The 22,991-nt window shown below is 31.4% G+C and overlaps 1 protein-coding gene across 6 annotated transcripts in view; it reads left to right on the top strand.

Annotated features, from left to right (window-relative positions):
* Positions 1-22,991, top strand: part of TANC2 (tetratricopeptide repeat, ankyrin repeat and coiled-coil containing 2) — a 296,707-nt gene that overhangs the window by 40,456 nt on the left and 233,260 nt on the right. For all 6 annotated transcript variants that reach the window (XM_039859913.1, XM_039859912.1, XM_039859911.1 and 3 more), the window contains exon 2: positions 5,440-5,533. In XM_039859913.1, the coding sequence (XP_039715847.1) occupies positions 5,467-5,533 (67 nt within the window). In that variant the 5' untranslated portion in view covers positions 5,440-5,466. The remainder of the gene's footprint in view (positions 1-5,439; positions 5,534-22,991) is intronic.

Genomic DNA, 22,991 nt, shown 5'->3' with positions numbered 1-22,991 from the left:
TCAGGGGAATATTTTCATTCACCTTTAAATATGATGTTTGCTATTGTTTTTTTTTAAAGCTACACTTTTATAATATTAAGGAATTCTCTTTTATTTCTAGTTTTGTACAAGTTTTTTTAAAAAATCATGAATGAGTGTTGATATCAGTTGCTTTTGCTATATGTATTGATAATATGATTTATTTCTCTTGTTAATGTGGTAAATTATATTGATTTTCATGTGTTAAATCATTTTTATATTTCTAGATTAAACTCCCACTTGATCCTGATCAATATATTGGTAGATTTTATTTTTGCCAACATTTTACTAAGGATTTTTGCATCTGTGTCAACAGAGAAGTCTGTAATATTTATTTCTTGTAATAACTTTGCTGTCTTTTGTTACCAAACTTACGCTGTCTTTAGAAAACAAGTTTGGAACTGTTCCCTGTTTTTCTACTCTCTGGAACAATTTGTATAAGATTGGCATTATTTCTTCCTTAAATGCTGGTAGAATGTGTTGTCGAAATCCTTTGTGGGAGTGTGTTTTTACCTTAAATAAAAAATTTCAAACATACAGAAATTTAACATATTTTTACAGTAACACATGTGTACCCACTACTTAGAATCTACTGTTAACATTTTGCTATAAATGCTTTATTTCATATTTACATTCCCATTTCTCCATTTTTATTTCCTCTTATTTTTGATGCATTTCAAAGTAATTGGAGACATCAGTATACCTTCTTCTCAGTAGTTAAACATGAATATCATTAAATATAATTCAGTATTTGTTTACTTTATTCTTTTGAGGTAAAATTTATATGCAATGTGATGCATAACTCTGATGAGAACATTTGCTGAGTTTTGACACATACATCTGTGTATCCCAAGCTCCCTCAAGATACAGAGTGTGACCATCATCTTGGAAAGTTTCCTCATGCCTTCTCAGTTAATCCTCACACCTCCCATTCAGAGACAGACATTCTGATTTTATTCTACCATAGATAACTGCATATACTTTTATGTAATGTTCTTTCACTCAGCATATTTTGAGATTTATCTGTGTTGTCGAATATATGAATGTTCATATCTTTTTATTGAGTAGTATTCTACTATATGAAAATCTCACAGTTTATCCATTGTCCTGTTGATGGACACCTGGGCTACTTTTTAGCTAGTATGAATAAATCTGCTATGAAAATTGCTGTACTGGTGTTTTTATGCACATGAATTTTAATTTGTCCTCCTGGGTAAATATGTAAGGGGTGGTGTCATGCATAGTTTTATAATAAGCAGCTAGACTTGTTTCCAAAGCAGTTGTACCATTATACTCCTAAAACAATGTATTAAGAGTTTCATTTGCTTTCTATACTGGTCAATATTTGATATTGTTGGGCTTTTAAAAGTTAGCTCTTCTCTTGGGAGTATAGTGGTAGCTCATTGTAATGTGTATTTCTCCAACGACGAATAATACTCAGCCCTTTTAATATGTCTGTTGGTCATTCATATATCTTCTTTTAAAAAATGTCTATTCAGATCTTTTACTCATTAAAAAATGTGTGTCTCTTTAATATTGAATTACAGATGTTCTTCAATTATCTTGGATAACAGTTCTGTGTTAGATGTATATTTTGCGAACAGTTTCTCCCAGTTTGATTTGCCTATTCATTTTCTTAATGTTATTTTTAATGAGCAGATTTTTAAAACATTTTAATGGAGCCCAAATATATCAGCTTTTCCATGGATGGTTATTACTTTATGTGTTCTAAGAATCCTTGTCTATCTCTAAGTAATAAAGACATTCTCCTTTGTTTTCTCCTAAAAGCGTTATGGTTTTAGCATTTATGTGATTTTTGATGATTTATTTTGAATTAATTTTCATGTATAGTGTGAGATACAGATCAAGATTTTTTAAAAATGAATATCTATTTATTCTACCACTATTTGTTGAAAAGATTTTACCCATTAATGACTTTGTTGAAAACAAATGATGTAAGTGTAGGTCTGTGATTAGACTACCTATTCTGTTCCGTTGATCTACTTGATGATACTTTTGCCAGTAACATATTGCCATGATTACTGGAGCTTTAGAGTAATTGAGGTTGTGTAAGTGCTCCAACTTTTTCATTAGTTTCCAAGATTGCTTTGGATGTTCTAGCCTCTTTGCATTTCTCTGCATTTTAAAATTAACCTCTCCATTTCTACAAAAAAAAAAAAAAAAATGCCTGCTGGAATTTGAGATTGCATTATCTCTTTAGAACAATATAGAGAGAATTGGCATTTTAACAATATTGAACCTTCCAGTCTATGAATGTGGTATATCACCACTTATAGGTCATCTTTAATGTTTTTGTAGCAACCTTTTGTAGTTTTCATTATCTTTTATTAAGGATTTTTGAGTCTTATGTTCATGAGGTATGTGGTTTGTAGTTTTTTTTTCTTGTAATCTTTGTTAGGTTTTGGGATAAAGATTATACTGCCTTCATAAAATGTGCTGAGAAGCATTACTTATGTTTTCTTAAAGAATTTTTTAAGATTTGTGTTATTTGTTCTTTAAATGTTTGGTATTCTTCACGAGTGAAATAATCTAGCCCTGTAGTTTTCTTTGTGGAAGGAGTTTTGATAACTATTTTATAGCGTTTTGGTAAATTATATTTTTCAAAGAATGTTTTATATAAAGTATTAAATTTAGTGTAAAGTTGTTAATAATATCTTTATATTTTTAAAAAGCCTTTACTATCTGAAATGATGTCTCCTATTTCATTCCTGATATTATTAATGTCTCTTTTTTTCTTGATCAGCTTTGTTAAGGGTTTATTTTACTGCTTTTCAGAAATGCAGTGTTTGGCTTTGATGATTTTATTTATCTTGAATGTTTTATATTGTTTTCATTTTTACTCTTTACTCTTTCTTTCCTTCTGACTTCTTTATATTTGATTTGATGTTCGTTTTTGAACTTTTGAAGTAGAAGCTTAGATATTTTCATCCTTCTAATACATGTATTAGATATTTATTTATTTACAAGCATTGCTTTAGTTCCATCCTATATATTTCCATCAGTCATATTTTCATTATCATTCATTGCAAATACTTTAATATTTCCATTGTGATTTATTTACTCTTTTTGACTCTTGTGTTATTTTGAAGTGCAACACTTAATTTTTAAATGGTAGGGGATTTTATCGATTTTTAAAAATTATTCACATCTAGCTTAATTGCATTGTAGCCAGACAATATACTCTCAAAGACTAAAGTGTTTGAAATTTGTTGAGACTTGCTTTATGACTCAGCATATGGTCTGTTTGATATGTGTTTTGTGTATCGTTTGCGTATTCTATTTCTATATGAAAGAGCATGCTATATATATTTATCAAGTTTAGTTGGTTAATTATGTATTTCAAATCTTATATACCTTAGTAAATTTTTTTTGTCTGCTTATCTTGTAGCAAGTGACAAAGGTGTGTTAGTCTTCTATGTGATTTTAGATTTGTCGGTATCATCTATTAGTCTTTATATTTTTGCTTTATATATTTTTAAGCTTTGTCATTGGGTCTGTTCATATTTAGAATTATGGTATCCTCTTGTTGGTAGGACTTTTTAATTATTATGAAGTCTTTCCTTATCTTTAGAAATGCTTATTGCCTTAAGTCTACTTTGTCTGATATTGGCATATTTATGCCAGCTTCCTTTAATTGGTTTTTGCATGGTATATCTTTTCCAATCATTTTATATTCAATTTTTCCGTAAGTAGTCTTTCCATAAGTGTCCATCAGTAGCCTTTTAGAGGAGCAAGTATTTAACATAATTACAGATATAATATGAGTTTAAAGCTAACATTTTACTATTTGCTTTATATTTTATCCCCATGTACTATTCTCACCTTCTTTGGCTCAATAAAATATTTTAATTATTCTTTTTCTCACCTCAGTTAGCTTTTATTGGCTATCCTAGAAATTACTACATGAATTTTGAGTTTTTTCAGTCTAATGTAAATTATTACTTCTGCCACTTCCTGCACAATGTAGATATCTTAGAAACTTTAACTCCATTTACCCACTTCTGCCTTTTTGGTTAGTGTTTCACACATTTTAAATCTACATATATTTTAAACTTAACAAGCTAGTAATATTTTTTACAGTCATTGTTTGTATGTACCAACATATTAACCTTTTCTATAGCTCTTTCTTTTTGCGTTTCTACATTTTTTTCCCTAATATCATTTTCCTCTGTTTGAAGAACTCCCTTTTTGTATTTCTTTTACTGATAAAATTTTATTTTTTATTTTTCTGAAATCGCCTTTATTTTATTTTTATTTTTCAAACATTTTTAGCTGTGAATAGATTTCTCGATTGGCATCTATTTTCTTTCAGAATTTTTAAGAAGTCATCCTACTGTTTTCTGCTATTCATTGTTTCTATTGAAAATTATCTCAGTCTATAGATTGTTGCTTCTTTAAATGTGTTTATTTTTTCCTCTAGCTGTTTAAAGATATGGCTGTATGTCTCTCATTAATGTTAGAAAACTTTTGGTTGTTATCACTTCAGATGCTTCTTTCTTATTTTCTTTCTCCTCCTTCTGGGATTTCAGTGATATGTATATTAGACCCTTTCAGTGGAATTCATATGCCTCTTATACTCTTCTATATTTTCAGCCTTTCTCTGTGGTTTGGTTTGGATGTTTTCTATTAAACTCTGATCTAGTTCACGTTTGCTCTGTTCACTCTGCTGGAGGCACTAAGTACTGACAACACTTTTGAGAAATTTTTTTGTGAGGAGCGAGTACATAGGAGTAGTAATTAGACCATGTGGGAATAAAGAGAGGTGCTTGCTTATTTGATTTTGGCTAGGGCATACTAACATGTTTATGCTATGATTGGAATGATTCAGTAAAGAGAAAAAAAATTAAAGTTGTACGAGAGAGAGAAAGAAGATGATTTTTGGATAAAAGTCCTTGAGAAGGTGAGAGAGGACATAATTCAAAGCACAGTTCGAAGGATTTTTCTTTGATAGGAGTAGGACATAAAGAAGAAAGACACTGATTCATTTGTATCAGTAGTCATGTGAGGTGGAATTCTGGCTTAACCAATGGAAAATATGCAGTTGCTAGCCTCTTAAAATTTGGGTATGTGTATTGGGAATATGAGAAAATTGTCCAAGAAATGGAGAGTCAAATGAAGAGGTAGACTGTACTTATAGCTACCTAATTCTGTTATCTGTTTCTGTGTTCTCTCAGTCATATCTACCTTTATCTCTTAGCGTACTCAAAGTTTTATAATATACTTATAAAGAAATATTTGAATGTTTAATTAAGTTAATTAAATGTTTTTGTTATATAGTTAAAATTTCTGTACTAAATCTTTAAACATAATTTCTGATAGTGAATTTAAAATTAATTCTTGGTAGTGTTTTGAATAGAAAATTAAGTTTTCTAACGTATTTCCTCACATTTTATTTTGCAGTTTTGTGAGTACTAGAACAGCACAGCCATGTTTCGGAATAGTCTTAAGATGCTTCTTACTGGAGGGAAATCAAGTCGTAAAAATAGATCAAGTGGTAAGTGATTTTGGTACATTTATTCTGTGTGATACTTTAGAAAAAAGTTCTTTTAGAGAGCTAGATCAATGCTACAACACTTTATGTATTTGTACATTATATGGTTTATTTAATTTAGAAAAAAATTTACATTTCTGTAGGCTTTCATATTCTTTTTTAAGAGTTAGAAACATTTGAATACTTATCAGTAATGTCAGGTAAAGGAAAAATATGTGAAAAAACATATCTGTTTCTGATAAATGAGTGAAGAGTGCTTCTGCGTACTACTTATTAAAAACCTACATCTTAATTTAATTTTTGAATTAACATGTGGAATTATTTTAGTCCTATTTACTCTTTGAGGAATGAGACTATAAAAATAGGAACCATCCTCAATGGGTTGTAAAGAAGATGAAATATAAATTAAAGATTTTTACAGTCATTAAAATGAAGTTTATAAACATTTGTTTAAAAACAAGGGGTATTTCTTAGGTTTTTAAGGTTAAAATATGCCAAAGCTATATAAATACTTTTTGGAAACAATATTAAAGAGAATCGTACTAAATGGTTGTTTTCTGTTAATGGGCTGTAGGTATTTATTATATTCTTTTAATCTTTTCAGTTTTCTAATTTTTCTTCATTTTACAAGTTTACATTGGTAGTATATTCATATCATTCACTTCAAAATATTTTTTAACTCCTCTTGTGATTTCTTCTTGACCCATAGGTATTTAAAGTATAATTGTTAATTTCTAAACAGTTGATGATTTCCTAGTTATCTAATTAACTTAGCTTAATTGTACTATTTTCAGAGAACCTATCCTGTATTATTTTATTCTTTTTGTATTTATTGAGATTTGCCTTACAGCTCAGCATATGATCAATTTTGGTGAATGTTCTGGATGCACCTGAAAATAATGTGGATTCTGTAGTTATTGGGTGCAGTGTAGGTCAGTTTTGTTAGTGGTAGTTCTCAAATATTTTTATACCCACACTTATTTTTTAAAAAATGATTTACTGAGAAAGGTGAGATTAAATCTCCAACCCTATGGTTGTGGAACTGTCTATTTCTTCTAGTTCCTGATAGTTTTTGCTTTATAAATTTGGAAACTGTCCTGTTAGAGCTATTAAAATTTAAAATTGCTATATCTTCCTAGTGAGTTGACTGTTTTACTATAATGAAATGTCCCTCTTTATTTCTAATACTGCCTTTTGTTTGAAACTTGACTTTGTCTAATACTAGGATAGCTATCCCAGCTTTCTTTTAATTAGTGTTTGCAAGGTATTATTTCTTCCATTCTTTTCCTTTAAACATTTCTTTATGTTATGCTGTTCATAGTACGTTGCTGAGTTTTCTTTTTTAACTTATTCATTCAAGTATTTTCTCTTAAGGATTGGTTCTTCTATACTGATTCAATAATGATATCTTTGGGTTTATATATAGCATATCACTGTGTGCTTTATAGTTGTCCTGCTTGTTCTATGATTTTTTTCCTCTCCTTTCATGCTTTATTTTAGATCGACCGAAACATTTTTCGTTATTCCATATCTCCCCCTCTTGACTTGGAAGTTTTAGACTATTATAATTCTTTCAGGGGTTACCTTAAAGATTAAAATATCAATGAAAGTTTGATATCAATTGATACTTTTACCTTTTTCTTGGACAATGCAAGAACCTCAGATTCCTTTCACCTATGTGTATTTTAATTTCTATAAGACATTATTATTGTTTTCTGTAGTCACAGTTATTTAGATTTACTCACATTTGACCTTTTCATTGATTTTCATTCCTTCCTGCATCCTTCATTTTATAGATGGGATAATCTTTCTTTTTCTCTGGAGAACACCCTTTATAATTTTCTTTAATTGGGATTTTCTTGTGGTAAATTCACTTTGCTTTTGTTATCTGCAAATGTCTTTATTTTGCTTTTCTTGTTTTACAGAATATTTTTGCTGGGAGTAGAATCTGGGTTAGCGATTATTTTCTTTCGACACTTTTGAATATTCTATTCACTGTCTTCTGGCTTCTTGAATTATTTCTGTTGAGAAGTCAACTGTCAGCCTAATTACTGCCTCTCTAAAAGTGATCTGTCTTTTTTCTCGTTGTTATTAGTCTAGATTTAATTGATGTGCATGGGAGTGATTTTCTTTTTATCCATGTTGTCTTCTATTTATTTATATGTTAGGGTGTTTTGAATCTGTGGCTTGATGTCTTTCATCATTTTGGAAAGCTATTATTCATTATCTCTTCAAATTTTATTTTTTTTCGTTTTCTCTCTTTTCTTTGTAGGACTCCAGTTATACATTTGATAGACCACATGCATGTCATCTGTGTTTCTTACATTCTTTTGTCTCTATATGCTTTATGCTGTATATTTTCTTTTGGTCTAGCTTACAGTTAGTTCATTAATAAACTCTTTATTGGTATATAATTTGATATATAATGGTATACAATTGGTATATATGGTTAAGAAACCATCTTCAGTTCTTAATTTTAGTTTTTATATATTTCAGTTCTAGAAATTCTGTTTGCCTCTTTAATTTTTTTAAATTTAGAAATAATTTTAAACTTACTAAAAGGTTGCACCGGTAGTTCAGAGAATTCCACTTACCCTTCCACAGATTCACAAATTATTTACTTTTTACTGCATTTACTTTACCAGTTTCTCTCACACATACTCTTTGCTTCTCTCCCCCACTTCAACCTCTCTCATGCACTCACTCTTTTTAAATCTCTTGAGAGTAAAATATGTCATGCCCTTTTACTCCTAAAAATTTCAGTGTATATTTCTTAAGGACAAGGAAATTCTTTTACATAACCACAGTTGAGCATTGATACAATACTTTTTTATTCAATCTACCTTCTGATTTCCAAGTTTTGTCAGTAATTTCCTTTAAAAGATTTACCCACTTCCTTTCCAAGATCCAGTCTAAGATAAGGTATTGTATTACTTATCATATCTTTTTACTCTCATTTAATTCACAACAGTTTCTCAGTGTTTCTTGACTTTTTCAAAAAATTAAAAGCTCTCTTTTTTAAAAAACCTAGAAGACTTCTAATTTGGGGTGTGTTTGATTTTTTTTTTTATGATTAGATTCAGATTATGTATCTGTGGTCTGACTGTTACATAAATGAATGCTGTTTTATTTTTGGGATATCACAACTGGAGGCATACAATGTTCATCTTTCACTCATTAGTGATTTTGATGACCAAATAAAGGTGCTGTCTAGTTTTTCTTCTATATGGATACTAATTTTCCCCTTACAACTTAAAAGCAATCTGCAGGTACATACCATTTTGTTCTTTTTGTTGTTTCCAGTCTTTGCTGATATTCTCAGTCTTGTCTCTTATCACCCTGAACATAGTAAGTCTATTTATATTTATCTTCAAATCTGTGTCTGGTAACTCTAAATGTATGTTTTTCTATTGTCTCTTTCTTTTAATTTTTATTAATATTATTTATTTCCTTCTGTACTAGTTATTTTTTAAAATAAACTTTTTATTTTAGGTTAGTTATAGTTTAACAGAAAAGTTCCAAAGATAGTACAGAGAATGCCTTTTTACTCCTTACCTAATTTTCACGTCTTAAATTACTACAGTGCATTTTTTAAAACTAAGAAACCAACATTGGTATATTACTGTTAATTAAACTCCAGACTTTTATTTGGGTTTCATTGGTTTTTCCATTAATGTCCTTATTCTATTCTAGAATCCAATACAGAGAACTACATTGCATTTAGTTATCGTGTCCCCCCAAACATCAGTTGGTTTTGGCATAAGACAAATAATAATTGACACCACTCTTCTGGTTACTTTTTGGTTGTGCGTATGTGTGTACACACACACTTTAATATGTCAGGGATCCAAGCTGCCTCCCAATTTGACATTTAAAGAAATGGTTTATCTAAAATTTGTTTTCTGGCCTAGGATTATGATTTTCTTAGACATCTTCAGTTGTTCACTTTTGACACCAGAACTTGCATTTTTCTCTCACTTCACAACAATTACTTCATAAAAGAGAACTAGTAGAAAACTTTAAATAAAGTCATATTAAGATGCACATGCTGGATAGTCTTTTTGACTTGAGTACTGATAGTGACTCATTTCCACATTCTGTCCTTATTAGAGGTAGGCATCAGATTTGTGCTTTAGCAAAATTACAAATTATTGTATTCTAGACTTTTCAGTAACTACTGCTTTAGTAGATATCATATTATTAACTCCATACATGTCAAGGTCCTACTGTAGTATTAAAGATAATTCCTTTGATTTACTAGGTATTTAATTATATCAATAATGATTTTGGGGGGTCTTAGTCTAGTATTTATTTTTCTCTGTGGTTTTTCTTGTAAAATGTTTATAATTTAGAGTAGTTGTAAGTTAGAGTAGTTATAAAAATAGTGATTTATATTCTGTATGGGTAGAACCCTGTTTCTAGAGAAGCAGTATGGTTTTTCAAACATACTCCAACGCAAGAATTCCAAAGCAAGAATAAATTGCATATTAAAAGAAAAAATGTATTTATGGAATGACATAATTAGTGTTTTGTCATTACAGGTTTTTTTGGCATTAATGAATAATTGGATGTATACTTCATTCTTTATATTAACTTGGCTCATGGCTTATTTTTAAGATTAGTAAGGTGACATTTGTCACGGACATAATTATTTGCTTTGTTTTGTTTGTTTTAGGAAACCAACTTACTATTTAGTTTGAAAAGTATTTGTAATAAAGGTAAATTGCCTGTTCTCATTTATCTTTTAAATAGTTGATCTGAACTTTTGTGTGTGCTACTAGATAAATATTTCAATATTTTGATTTTATATCAAGGAATATCAAATGAATTTTCTCAGGCAAAGTTTCTTCCCTAAGGATATGGGAATATCAACTTTAATTTTATAACTTAATTCAGATTTATGATGTGAAAATTGTTTCTGGTGCATGTAGGACTAGGTACTTCTAAGTTTTGTGAAAAAGAAAACGTGTGTGACTCTCTTGAATTATGGATTATAAAGAACATATATGTGTTTATGTATTTACTAAAAATTAAATATATACCATTTTTCTGGTCTTGTTATAATTTTATTATTTAAAATCATGAAAGTAATTAGTAAAAGTTCAAATATGCTTTTTGATATAAGTAATGTCATTATTTGGTATCATTGTATTATTGTTTTGGTAAACCATCATTCAAATATGAGGGGAGGAAATACTGTCAATTTTAGGTATTCAAGAACTGAGAAAGTACCTTAAGTATAACACAGCTGTTGGGAGAAAAATAAAATTACTCAGGGCTGTCTCCTAGCAAAATAAAAAATAAGTGTGAAAAAGACAAGGGATGCAGAAAGAAAAGTGAGCAAAGTAAGTAAAACTTATTGTTAAATATAAATATTTTGCTGATGATGTATTATAACAAGTAGAATTTATTCCAGGACTACCAAGATGTTTCTATGTCAGAACATGAACAGAAGTTTTTAAGTTAGAAAAAATTTAAAAACCATGTTATTGTATTATTATAGTCAGAAAAAGCATTTTGTAAAATTGAGCAGCCATTAAAGACATTATTAAGATTTAAAAAAAAAAAGGGGCTTTATATATAATAAAGACTATTCACCAAACCCAACATCAAAACATCATACTAAACAAAGAAATATAGAAGCCAGTTCTTAAAATAGAAACATGGTAGAGATTTCTCCTGTTACCACTCTTTTTCAAAATTGTTTATGCAATAAAGACAAGAAAATAAAATGACTAGTATAAACATTGGAAAAGAAAGGACAGTGTCATTATAATTTTTAAATGAGGTGAAAACTCTAGAGAATCTACTAAATATCTACTAGAGATAAGATAATTTGGCATGGTGGTTGCCACTTTCAGATCTACCAGTACTTATTGATTAGAGATATAAATGGGAAAAAAATTACATTCACAATGATAACCATCAAGTTCTCAGGAATAAATCGGACAAGAAACCATACAGACATATGAAAAGATGGTCAGTGTCACTAAGCATCAGAGAAATGCAAATTAAAACCACAATGGGATATCGCCTCGAACCTGTCAGAATGGCTGTCATCAATAAATCAACAAACAAGTGTTGGTGAGGATGTAGAGGAAAGGGAACCCTTTTGCACTGTTGGTGGGATTGCAAATTGGTGCAGCCATTATGGAAAACAGTATGGAGGTTCCTGAAAAAAAATTAAAAAATAGAACTACTTTATGATTCAGCAATTGCACTTCTGGGTATTTATCTGAAGTAAACCAAAACACTAATTTGAAAAGATATATGCACCCCTATGTTCATTGCGGTGATATATACAATGGCTAATGTATGGAAGCAACCTAAGTGCTCATCAATAGACGATTGGATAAAGAAGAAGTAGTACACATATATACAATGGAATATTACTTGGCCATAAAAAAAAATGAAATCTTACCATTTGAAATGATGTGGATGGACCTAGAGGGTGTTATGCTAAGAGACTAAGTGAAATAAGTCAGACAGAGAAAGACAAATACCATGTGATTTCACTTTCATGTGGAATCTAAAGAACAAAATATTTAACAAACAAAACAGAAACAGACTCATAGATACAGAGAAAAAACTGATAGTTGCCTGATGGGAGGGGAATTGGAGGGCTGGGTGAAAAGGTAGAAAGATTAAGAAGTACGAGTTGGTAGTTACAAAATAGTGATGTGAATGAAATACAGCATAGGAAATATAGTCAATTAGAAAAGAAAAGAAACCTATTGGAGTATATTAGACTAGGATAAATAGAAAGATATATTTCTGGATTTATACATAAATTTATTGCAGTTCCATTCAGGAAGGCAGCAGATTCATTTTCAGTTGAGTAAAATAACTTTAAAATTCTATGGAAGGATAAATTCTTTATGTTTAATGATTTTTCATGGTGGATCATTTCCTCATGTGTTTTATAAGGTTTGTTTATGAGCTCATCTCAGGTAGGAATCATTTTCTGTGGGGGATGTAGTGTTGTCGATGGTTGAAACGGTCTTTTCTGCTAGGCACTGCACTGGTATCACAGGCCATAGACTCATTTTTAACAGTTTTTTTATTGTGGTAAAATATATATAACATGAAGTTCACCATTTTAACCATTTTTAGTTGTGTAATTAGCGGCATTAATTACATTCACAGTGTTGTGCAACCATCATCACTATTCTCCAAATTTTACGTTACCATTAGGTGGCAAATTCCCATTTCCCCTCCCTCCAGCCCCTGATAACCTCTAATCTACCTTCTGGTTCTGTGAATTTGCCTTTTCTAGATATTTCACATAAGTGCAATCATATTATTTTGTCCTTTTGTATCTAGCTTATTTCACCTCACATAATGTTTTCAAAGTTCATTCCCATTGTAGCATGTATCAAAACTTCATTTCTTTTTATGACTGAATAATATTCATTTGTATGTATATGCCACATTTTGTTTACCCATTCATCTGTTGATAGACAGTTATTTCCATTTTTTAGGTATTGTGAATAATGCTGCTGTGAACATTGTCATATAAGTATCTCAATCTCTGTTTTCAATTTTTTGGGGGAATATATCTAAAAGTAGAGTTGCTGGTCATACGGGGAAATATACATGGTTCTGTGTGAACATGTTTTCATTTCTTTGGGGTAAATGGCCAGGAGTACAATTTCCAGGACATAATTTTAGTCCCATGTTTAGTTTTTATAGAAAGTGCCATCTCTTTTACAGCATGGCTATACCATTTTACCTTCATATCAGCAAGATATAAATGATCTGATTTCTTCTTACCCTTGCCAGCATTTAGTGTTGCCATTATTTTTATTTTAGCTATTTTGATAGGTGTATATTGGTATCATGGTTTTAATTCACATATCTCTAGTAGCTAAATGATTTTGAGCATTTTTTCATGTGTTCATTTGCCATCTGTATGTTGTCTTTGGTGAAATATTTCTTCATGTCTTTTGACAATCTTGATTATTTGTTTTTGTTTGTGTGTGTGTATTGAGTTTTGAGAGTTCTTTATATATTCTAGTTTTTGTCAGATATATGGTTTGCAGATATTTTCTCCCAGTCTATTGATTGTCTTTTTATTTCCTTAACAGAGTCTTTTGTGAAACAAAGTTTTTAATATTAATGAAGTCCAGTATATCAGGTATTACTTTTACAGATCATGTGTGCTTTTGGTTTCCATCAACAGGTGTTTATTACTCAGTATTATACTGGTTGCTTGATATTTGAGTTTGAGTTAAATTCTCTTTAACCACCCATGTGCAAAAATCAGTTCATCTGTGAAAATAGGGCACTTTGTTAGAAACATTTTTTACTGGTGGGTTTGTTTGGGGATCCACCGAGCATTGAAATTAATTAAAATCTTTATTGCTCTGAATAAATGTTCATAATAAACTATAATGACCTGTACAATTGTATTTAATGCAAATATATTTTTACTGTAAAAATATCTTTTTCTTTCCAGGGACAGTAGATTTTATTTCACTAATAAACCATGAAATTACAACATAAGCTTTTCAAGGATTTTTACCTCTTCTTTAACTCGTTCTAACAAATTTGATTAGAAAAATGCACTCTTATTTAATGAGCTAAGGATTTCTCTTATTTATTATAGAGCTATAAAATCTTTTGTAATAAAACCCAAACCTGTCATATTTTTTGTGACTGCTGTTTTTTTTTCTGTTTCTCTGCCCATCAATTTGCCCAATTTGTGGTTGACTATTGAGATGTTTACTCCTCATGAAATTTACTTGTTCTTGCTGTCATGGAACTTGAGGTAAAAAGTCATTAGAGGAAGTCACAGAATGTGACTGTACAAGAGGGAATAAGGATTCTTACTTGGTGGTAGGAGACAGTGGGTCCTAAAAATAAATGTGACTAGAGAGTGAAAAAAGTGACAAGAATCTTGAAATTGCATTTTGAAACAAATCTGATTTGACTAGTTTTGTTTATATTTCAGATATTTGTAGCAGTTCTGTAATTCAGCTGCTAGCACTTCTCATCAGATAGTCACACTCACACTCACATTTTCAAATCTATTTCCAGTTTTATTTTTGTCCTATATTTTCAGAGTAGTTTTAGAGTTATGCTAATTTCTCAAGATGATTTGTCATGATTTACATCTTTTACTGTGCTTTATGTATCATATAAATTATTTATTCCTTGAAAATTTAGTATAACTCAGACATAAACTGGCTGACTTGGGCTTCTTGGGGGATTTTAGTGTAGTTTTTCTGACATTTTTTATTTTATTGTCATTGAGCAATAGGTTTCCTTCAGGCAACTTGAATAATTATTTTTCTAGAAAATCATCCATTTCATTGAAATTTTAAAATTTACTTGCATAAAGTTACAATGTATTCATTTGAGTTCAATTCAGTTTCTCCTAATACGGAATATTTTTATATTTCCCGTGTCTTAGCTTTGTCTGAAGCTTATATGTTTTATAGCTTTTTCAAAGGACCCAGTTCTTGGATTTACTCATTTTATTTTTGTTTTTCTTCTCGTTTACATTATGAATTTTCCTATGATAGCTTTTGCTGCATTCCATAAATTGTGATTTTCAATATTCTCATTATTAACTTTTTACATAATTTGTAATTGTAGTGTTTTTCTTTTTGAATTGAATTGGCTTAAAATTTTCCAGGGGATTTTTTTGTTGCTGTTGTTAATCCTTTTCTAGTTTAATCACTGTGGTTAGGAAATATGACCTATTCATTTGCTTCTCTTTAAAGCAGTGATTGGTGAACTCCCTCCTATAGGCAAGCTACTTGTATTTACAAATAAAGTTTTATTGGAACATAACTACACTCATTTGTGATAGACACTGTACAGCCAACAATCCTAAAGTAAACTTTACTAATTTTTTAGCTCCTGGATGTTAATTTTTTGCTTAGTTGAGCTTCCAGTGCTTTTGCCTTAAATCCGTCTGGATTTTGTGTTTAAGGTATAGTTTTTGTAAATATTGTGTAGTTTTGTCTGGTTAAATCTAATCTGATTTATTTTTAAACGATATATTTAGTTCATTTACATTGACTATATAACTAGCAATTGACAGGAGTTGGTTTAAGTCTCCTGTCTTGTTCTTTATTTCTTTTGCATTTATATGTTCCTCATACCTGTCTTCTTTAGGATTTATCAAATATTTTTATTACATTTTCGTTTTCTTGGCTTTTTACTATACCTTCTTGGGATTTTTAAAAAGAGATTATGCAAGGGATTACAATGTACATCTTTTACTTTTTATATTTTAACTTGAATTTTTATTTTACTATGTGAACATTGTAAGGACCTTATAATGTCCCCATTTTTTTGTTGTCTCATATTTTACCCTCAAGATAATATATATCTCATAATACTTTGTATTACTGCTGCTTTAAGTAGTCTTTAAGATTTTTTTAAGTATCTTTATTATTTACCCTTATATTTACCTCTTCTAAGCTAGTCTTAATTCCTTTTTTCATAATGGTGTTTTATCTGGGATAATTTTTTTCCACCCTGCAGAACTTTCTTTGCATTTCTTAAAGTGTAGGTCTTCTGGCAATTAATTATGTTAGCTTTTATTTTCTCATAATGTTTTTATTTTGTCTTCATTTTTGAAGAATATTTTTCCTTGATATAAAATTCTAGGTTGGCAGTTATTTTCTTTCAACACACTGAAGATGTTATTCTGTTATCTTTTGATTCATATTGTTTCTGATGGGAAGTGATCCATCCTCATTATTTTTTCCTTAGGATGTAATATGAACTATTTATTCATTTAATTTGGTCTTCCTGCTTTAATTTTTTTTTCATCTTGACTTTTAGCATCTGACTATGATATGCCTAGGTGTATGATTTTCTTTCTGTTATCTTATTTGGATTTTGGTGTGCTTCTTGAGTCTGAGTGTTGATGTCTTTCATCAGTTGTGGAAAACCTTAGATATTATTTCATCAAGTATTTCTTCTATCTTTTTTTCTTCTGTGTTTTGGAACTTTAGTTTGTATATTAGATTGATATTATCCCTCATATATCTCAAACTGTGTTCTTTTTCTTTGTTCTTTGATCATTTTTTTTCTTTTTGGTTAATTTTAGTCTGTCTTGACATTTATTGATACTTTTGCTGTGTCCAGTTAGCTTTTAAGCCCAGTTAATTCTTAATTTAGAAAATTTTTCAGTTATAGAGTTTTTACTTAGTTCTTTTAAAGATATTCATTTCTCTGTTGACATTTTCAATCTTTGCATCAGTTTTTCCTGTTTTTAACCTCTTTTTTCTTAACTTATACATATTAGTTAAAAATAATAGTTATTATTAATTATTTTGCTTTTTGATTATGGATAACATTTTCTAAAATCTTCCCAACATTTTCCTGTTGTTTACCAGACATTGTGTTTAAAAGAATTGTAGAGGCTGGAGTAAATAATATTTTTTTCTGGAGAGTAAAAATCTTTTTCTATGTAAGGCAGCTATAATGAAGGTCTGATCTCTTGGATTTGATGGAGTGTTGAAGTGGATTGGGGCTAGGTTGCAGTTTAGTTTGCTCAGTTTACATGTATTTCAAACGTCTAGGGTGATGTCTGTTCTAAATATATGTCAGTCCCTTTAGCTGGACTCTGGGATCTAAGTACTATCTAATTATGAAATTTTGCTCACCTTTATTGTCTAGCTTCTAGTCCTCCGGATTGTTGCCACCACAAACTTGGTAGAAGTTTATGGCAAATCGGTGGCAGGGAGACTTATCTTCGAATTTGGGATTCTTTCACCTCCTATACCAGGAGTTGGCAAACTGTGGCCTGCAGGTTAAATCTGGCCTACCACTTGTATTTGTAAATAAAATTTTACTTTGAAAATAAATTACAAGTTTTATGATACAGCTTACTGTATCATGTCTCTGTCTGCTTTCATGCTAGAAGAGCAGAATTCCATAGTTGGGATAAAGACTAAAATATGTACTATCGGGCCCATTACACAAAAATTGGCTGACTCCTGTTCTATACGGTCAAGCCAGTTCACACAGCTGTTAAAAATTTTGCTGATTTCTTTTTATATCAGCGGAGTCCCTCCCTTTGGCAGACCAGTCTTCCTCCTTCTACCTGTGCTTTGACTTAGTAAATGACCAGAGTTATCTTAAACTTCATCAGATCATATCAGTCCTAATCTTAGAACCCTACAATGGATTTCAATAGATCTTAGAATGAAGTTCAAACTTTCTTACGAAGCTTATAGAGCCCTTGATAATATAAATGCTGCCTGTCTTCCCAACCTCCTTTTCCTCCTCCTCTTTCTACTTCTTTGTAATAGACTTTATTTTTTAGAGCACTTTCAGGTTCATGGCAAAATTGAGGAGAAGGTACAGAAACTTCTCATATACTTTCTTCTGCTACAGGGAGCTCAGAGTCTAATAGAGGAGATTCCTAAACCAATAATGATAATACAGTTGGAGGATAGGCAGGGAGAAGAGAATCCAAGTTGAGCTTTGGTTAGGCGTCTACATAGAGAAGGTAGCATTTGTCAGTAGCTGAATATAGGAGACTATATGGTATATTCTAGCAACTGCAAAAATTCTCTCTTCCTAGAACCTAGGGTAATTAGAAAGTTGCTGAAAAAAATGGGCAGTTACTCACTAGTTAATAAAGTATTTAGTATGCCCTGCTAAAGAGTTTGGATTATATCCTTAAAGCCACAAGGGAGCCAATGCAGGGTTTTGAAAAGGATTTTAATATCTAAACTCAGTACCACTGTCTTCACATTTATTAAATTGGAAATTTCTAGAGGAAATAAAAATTTTGTGTTAAAATTTAAATTTGTTTAGATCCTACACTGTATTTTCTGCGGTCAGTTTTATTTGCTGTTGTAGCAGTTAGAATGGTCAGAATACCAAAGACCCAATTTAAAATGGCTGAGGTGATTAGAGATAAGTTAATTCTGAAAGCTCAGCAGCATCAACAAAGACTCAGTTTCTTTCCATCTTTCTGCTCTGCCATTTTCAGTATATTGGTTATTGTTCTCAGGTTTGTTCTTATATAACCGTAAGAGGACTGTCATACCTTCAGCTTTGATATCCACACACAGCATTGTTCAAAGGCTGGTAGAACAACTAGCCGTTTCTTGTGTCCATTTTTAAGAGTAAGGTAAACTTTCCTGAAAGCAAGCTTTCCCCCTTTCTCATTCGCCTCACATCCCATTGGCCAAATTATAGCACATAATCTTTCTTAAACCAATTAATGGCATTATAGCTGTTGTTATTAAGATTCATTAACTAATTAAGGTTCATCTCCTGAGGTTTAGAGGAGAATCAGCCTCCCTTGAAGCAAATACCTAAAATAAAATCAGCGTTCTGTTAGTATGAAAAAAGGGATTGGATAGGCAATCATTTGAGTCTGCCACTCTTTTGTTAACCTAGCTATGAATTTTGTTTATTTTTAAAATTAGCAGTCTTTCCCAATACCAGGAGTTAGAAGGACAAGCCCACATTTGTCCCCAAAGAGTAAAGACTGAACCTCCTTATGTTTGTCAATAATACTAATACTTTGCTATGAAGTTTCTGGGTGACATAGAGCTGTTACGGTGTAAATCAGTCTCTTTGAGACTTAACCATTTTAGAAATCTTTTAAGACTTGATTTCTGACCTGTGAAGCTGAGGACTGGGCCCTGAACCATAGGATTTTACTGTGTGAGAGGCCTTGCCTGGGAAACAAACTGGTAGATAATCCGAGAAGATAGATTTCTGTGATTGTTCTCAACCAGGGGTATTCTTTTCTAGTCTGGAATGGGAGTGGATGGAAGATTTGCTCTTAATCTTTCTCCTGAATACTTTTTTTTAATGTAAGAATCCTTTCTGTGTCTCAAAGGGGACATGTTTTTCAAACTGAAAGATTTGTGACAGATTTGTCTACTTTTTCGCTGTCACCTCCCATCATAACCACAAAAGACTTGGCTGCTTGAAAAGGGGGATGTTCAGTGGAGGAAAGACAATACTGAAGAAAAAAATTAATTTTTTCAAAATATTGCTTAGCCGTACCTTTTTGCTCTAAAATTTTACCTCATGCCTCATTTCATTACTTCTGATATTCATGGTCTAATTGGTTAGTACAGTCATTTCTTTACTCAGAATATTATATTATTTTGCTATTCTTCTTTGTTTTCATTTGAAGACTGATGGCTAGACTAGTAAATCTCCCTTCCGTTAATCTTACGATCACTTCATACACTGAGGCTAAAGTACTGTTAGATAATATTTAGATATCTCTTTCCTCTCTCTGTGCTGTCTTTTCATCCCTGATGATATAGCAGTCTCCTCCTATGGGCCAGGTAAAGTACTGAGGGATACAGTTTACTTAGAGATACAAGACAGTCCCTATCAGATTATATACTGTGGTGCAAGTAAATCAATACTATTAAAATATAGTGTGAGAAGTGTTAGGGTTAAGTTCTACACAGACTGCTATCAGAATAGCATGTATATGTATTTAGCTACCAACAGCACTTGACTTTTACATCTTACAGTCCAGGCACCCAGACGAGGTTACTGACTCAATTATTTTGTTTTTAAATCCGTTTACTCCTGGGCAGGTTAACTCTGGCCTAACTTAGATCTGGTGTCCACCTCGGACAAATCATTTATCCTTTGGACTAGGGTTTAGGTAAGCTTTGTGATCATCTCAGCTTGGGTTAGGTACCCACCCTGGTAGAAATCAACTGTGGCAGAGGGAGAGAGTAAATTAGTAGATGGAGTGAGGGCTGGTAAAGAGCAGTTCCCAGAAAGGGGCGAGTGTGATGGTGGGCAGGCAAAACAACACAGGTCATCATTAGGAGCGACTGCAGCAACCTCCAGGTCAGAAATAACATGGCCCTGAACTAAGAGGGTGGAGGTGGAGATAAAGAGATTCCAAGAAAGAACTTAATGGGTTGGGTGTAGGTCAAATAAAGGAGGAGCCGTAGTCTTATTTACTCATTCCTTCACTCAACATAAATATTTACTGAGTGCTTGCTATGTGCTAGATACAGTTATAGCAACTGGAGATAAGGGTGCTGTAGTTCAAATTACTGTCCTAGTCATGTAGGAACTCACAGAACTTACTCAAGAAGAACACTCATGTTTCTGGCTTAGTTGACTGGGTGAATAGTGGGTGCCATTCATTTGAGATTTGAGGAGAAATTTAATGAAATCATTTTTGGAGATAATAAGTTTGAGGTGATGATGGGATATCCATGGGAAGTTAGACATATGGGTTAAGGGCCCAGAGGACAGGCAAGTAAGAGATCTAGAATTAGAAGTCATGATTATGTAGTGGTGGTCGAAGTTTTAAAAACTTACTCTAAAGTAAAATTTACTGTGTGTGTGTGTGTACAGTTCTGTGCATTTTAACACATGTTTAGATGTGGTAGCTGTCACCACAATTAGTGTACCGTAATGGTACAGGTTACATTATATCCTTTTCTAGTCACACCCTTCTCACACCCCTAATCCTGGAACCCAAAGAGCTATTTATTCTCCATCTCTATAGTATTTTTTTTTTTTTTTTGAGAATGTCATATAAATGGAATAACACAATATGTGGCTTTTTGAGACTGGCTTTTTAAATTCTGCTTAAATGCCTTTGAGATTCATCCAAGTTGTTGCATCCAATATTGCTGAGTGGTATGCCATTGTATGGATATATTACAGCTTGTTTATTCATCCACTAAAGAACATTTGAGTTGTTTCCAGTTTTTGGCAATTATGAATAGAACCACTGTAAACAATCATGTACAGATTTTTGTGTGAATGTAAGTTTTCATTTCTCTAGAGTCATGCTGAGATTGCTAGATTATATGGTACGTGTATCTTTAACTTTACAAGAAACTGCCAAACTATTTTGCAGAATGGCTGTACCATTTTCATTCCCACCATCAATGTATAAAGTTCCAGTTGTTCCACATCCTTGCTAACCCTTAATATTGTCAGTATATTTTTTAAAAGTTTTAATCATTCTAATAAATGTGTAGTGGTGTCTCTTTGTGGTTTTAGTTTTCATTTCTCTAATGGCTAATGATGTTGAATATCTTTTCATGTGCTTGTTTTCCTTTCATGTATCCTCTATGGTGAAGTGTCTGTTCAGATCTTTTGCCCATGTTTAAATTAGGTTGTTTTCTTACTCTTGAGTTTTGAGAATCCATTGTATATTCTAGATATAGGTCCTTTGTTGGAATGTGACTTGCTCGTTTTGTTTATCTTGTAACTGATTTTTGCAGAGCAAAAGTTTAAAATTTTAAGGAAGTCAAATTTATCTTTTTTTAATGGATTGTGCTTTTGTTATTATATCTAAAAACTCTTTGCCTAACCCAGATCATAAAGATTTCTCTTGTTTTTTCCTAAGTGCTGTATAGTTTTATAGATTTAGATTTAGGATCTATTTTTGAGTTATTTTTTATTTAAGGTGTGCGGTTAAGGTTGATGTGTGTTTGTTTTTTGTATATGAATATGCAGTTGTTCCAATACCACTGTTGAAGACTCCTTTCTCCTTTGAATTGCTTTTGTACCATTGTCAGAAATTAGTTAGCCATATTGTTTGTATCTATTCTGCACTGTCTCTCTGTTCCACTGATTGGTTTCTATTTGCCAGTACCACACTGTCTTGATTACTGTCGCTTTATAGTACCGGGGTAGTGTGATTAAAACAGGGTAGTGGCTATTTGTTGGAATTGTATTAAATCTGTAGATCATTTGGAGTAGAATTGAAAGCTTTATCATGTTAGATTTTCCAGTGCATGAACATGATATGTGTTTCCATTTATTTAGGCCTCATTTTGATATCTTTCATCAGCATTTTGTAGTTTCCAGCATACAGATGTATTGGTTTTGTTGTGTTTATACCTAAGTATTTCCTTTTTTTAAGCTGTTGTTAGTAGTAGTTTTAAAATTTTGGTTAACTGTATATTACTAGTATATAAAAAATATATAAATATTGATTTTTTTGACTTTGTATTGTGACCTTGCTAAACTCATTTAGTTCTAAGAGATGTTTTTTGTTTTTGTTTATTTGTTTTTGGTAGATTCCTTTGAATTTTTAAATAGACAATAGAGTCTTCTGAGAATAGACAGTTTATTTCTTCCTTTCCAGTCTGTATGCACTGAATAGTATTCTAATATGATGGTGGCTGAGAGTGGTGAGTGGGTGGTCTCGCTTTGTTGATAAACTTAGGCAGAAGCACTCGATCTTGGACCACTAAGTATGATGTTGGCTGCAGGTTTTTTGTAGATTTTTTAAGCAATCAAGTTGAGGTAATTTTTCTCTATTCTTGGTTTTCTAGTTTTTATAATGAATGGATATTGAATTTTGTTAAATGCTCTTTCTGCATCAATGATATAATCATGTGATTTTTCTGCTTTGAACCATTAATATGATGGATTACATTGAGTGACTTCCAGATGTTAAACTAGCTTAGCATTCCCAGGATAAACCCCTCTTAGTCATGGCATGTGTGTGTGTGTGTATGTGTTTTTT

The sequence above is a fragment of the Pteropus medius genome, unplaced genomic scaffold, assembly GCF_902729225.1.
Source record: "Pteropus medius unplaced genomic scaffold, Ma_sr-lr_union100, whole genome shotgun sequence".
NCBI lineage: Eukaryota > Metazoa > Chordata > Mammalia > Chiroptera > Pteropodidae > Pteropus > Pteropus medius.
Note: the sequence above shows the minus strand (reverse complement) of the source record. Positions and strands in the feature narration are given on the sequence as shown.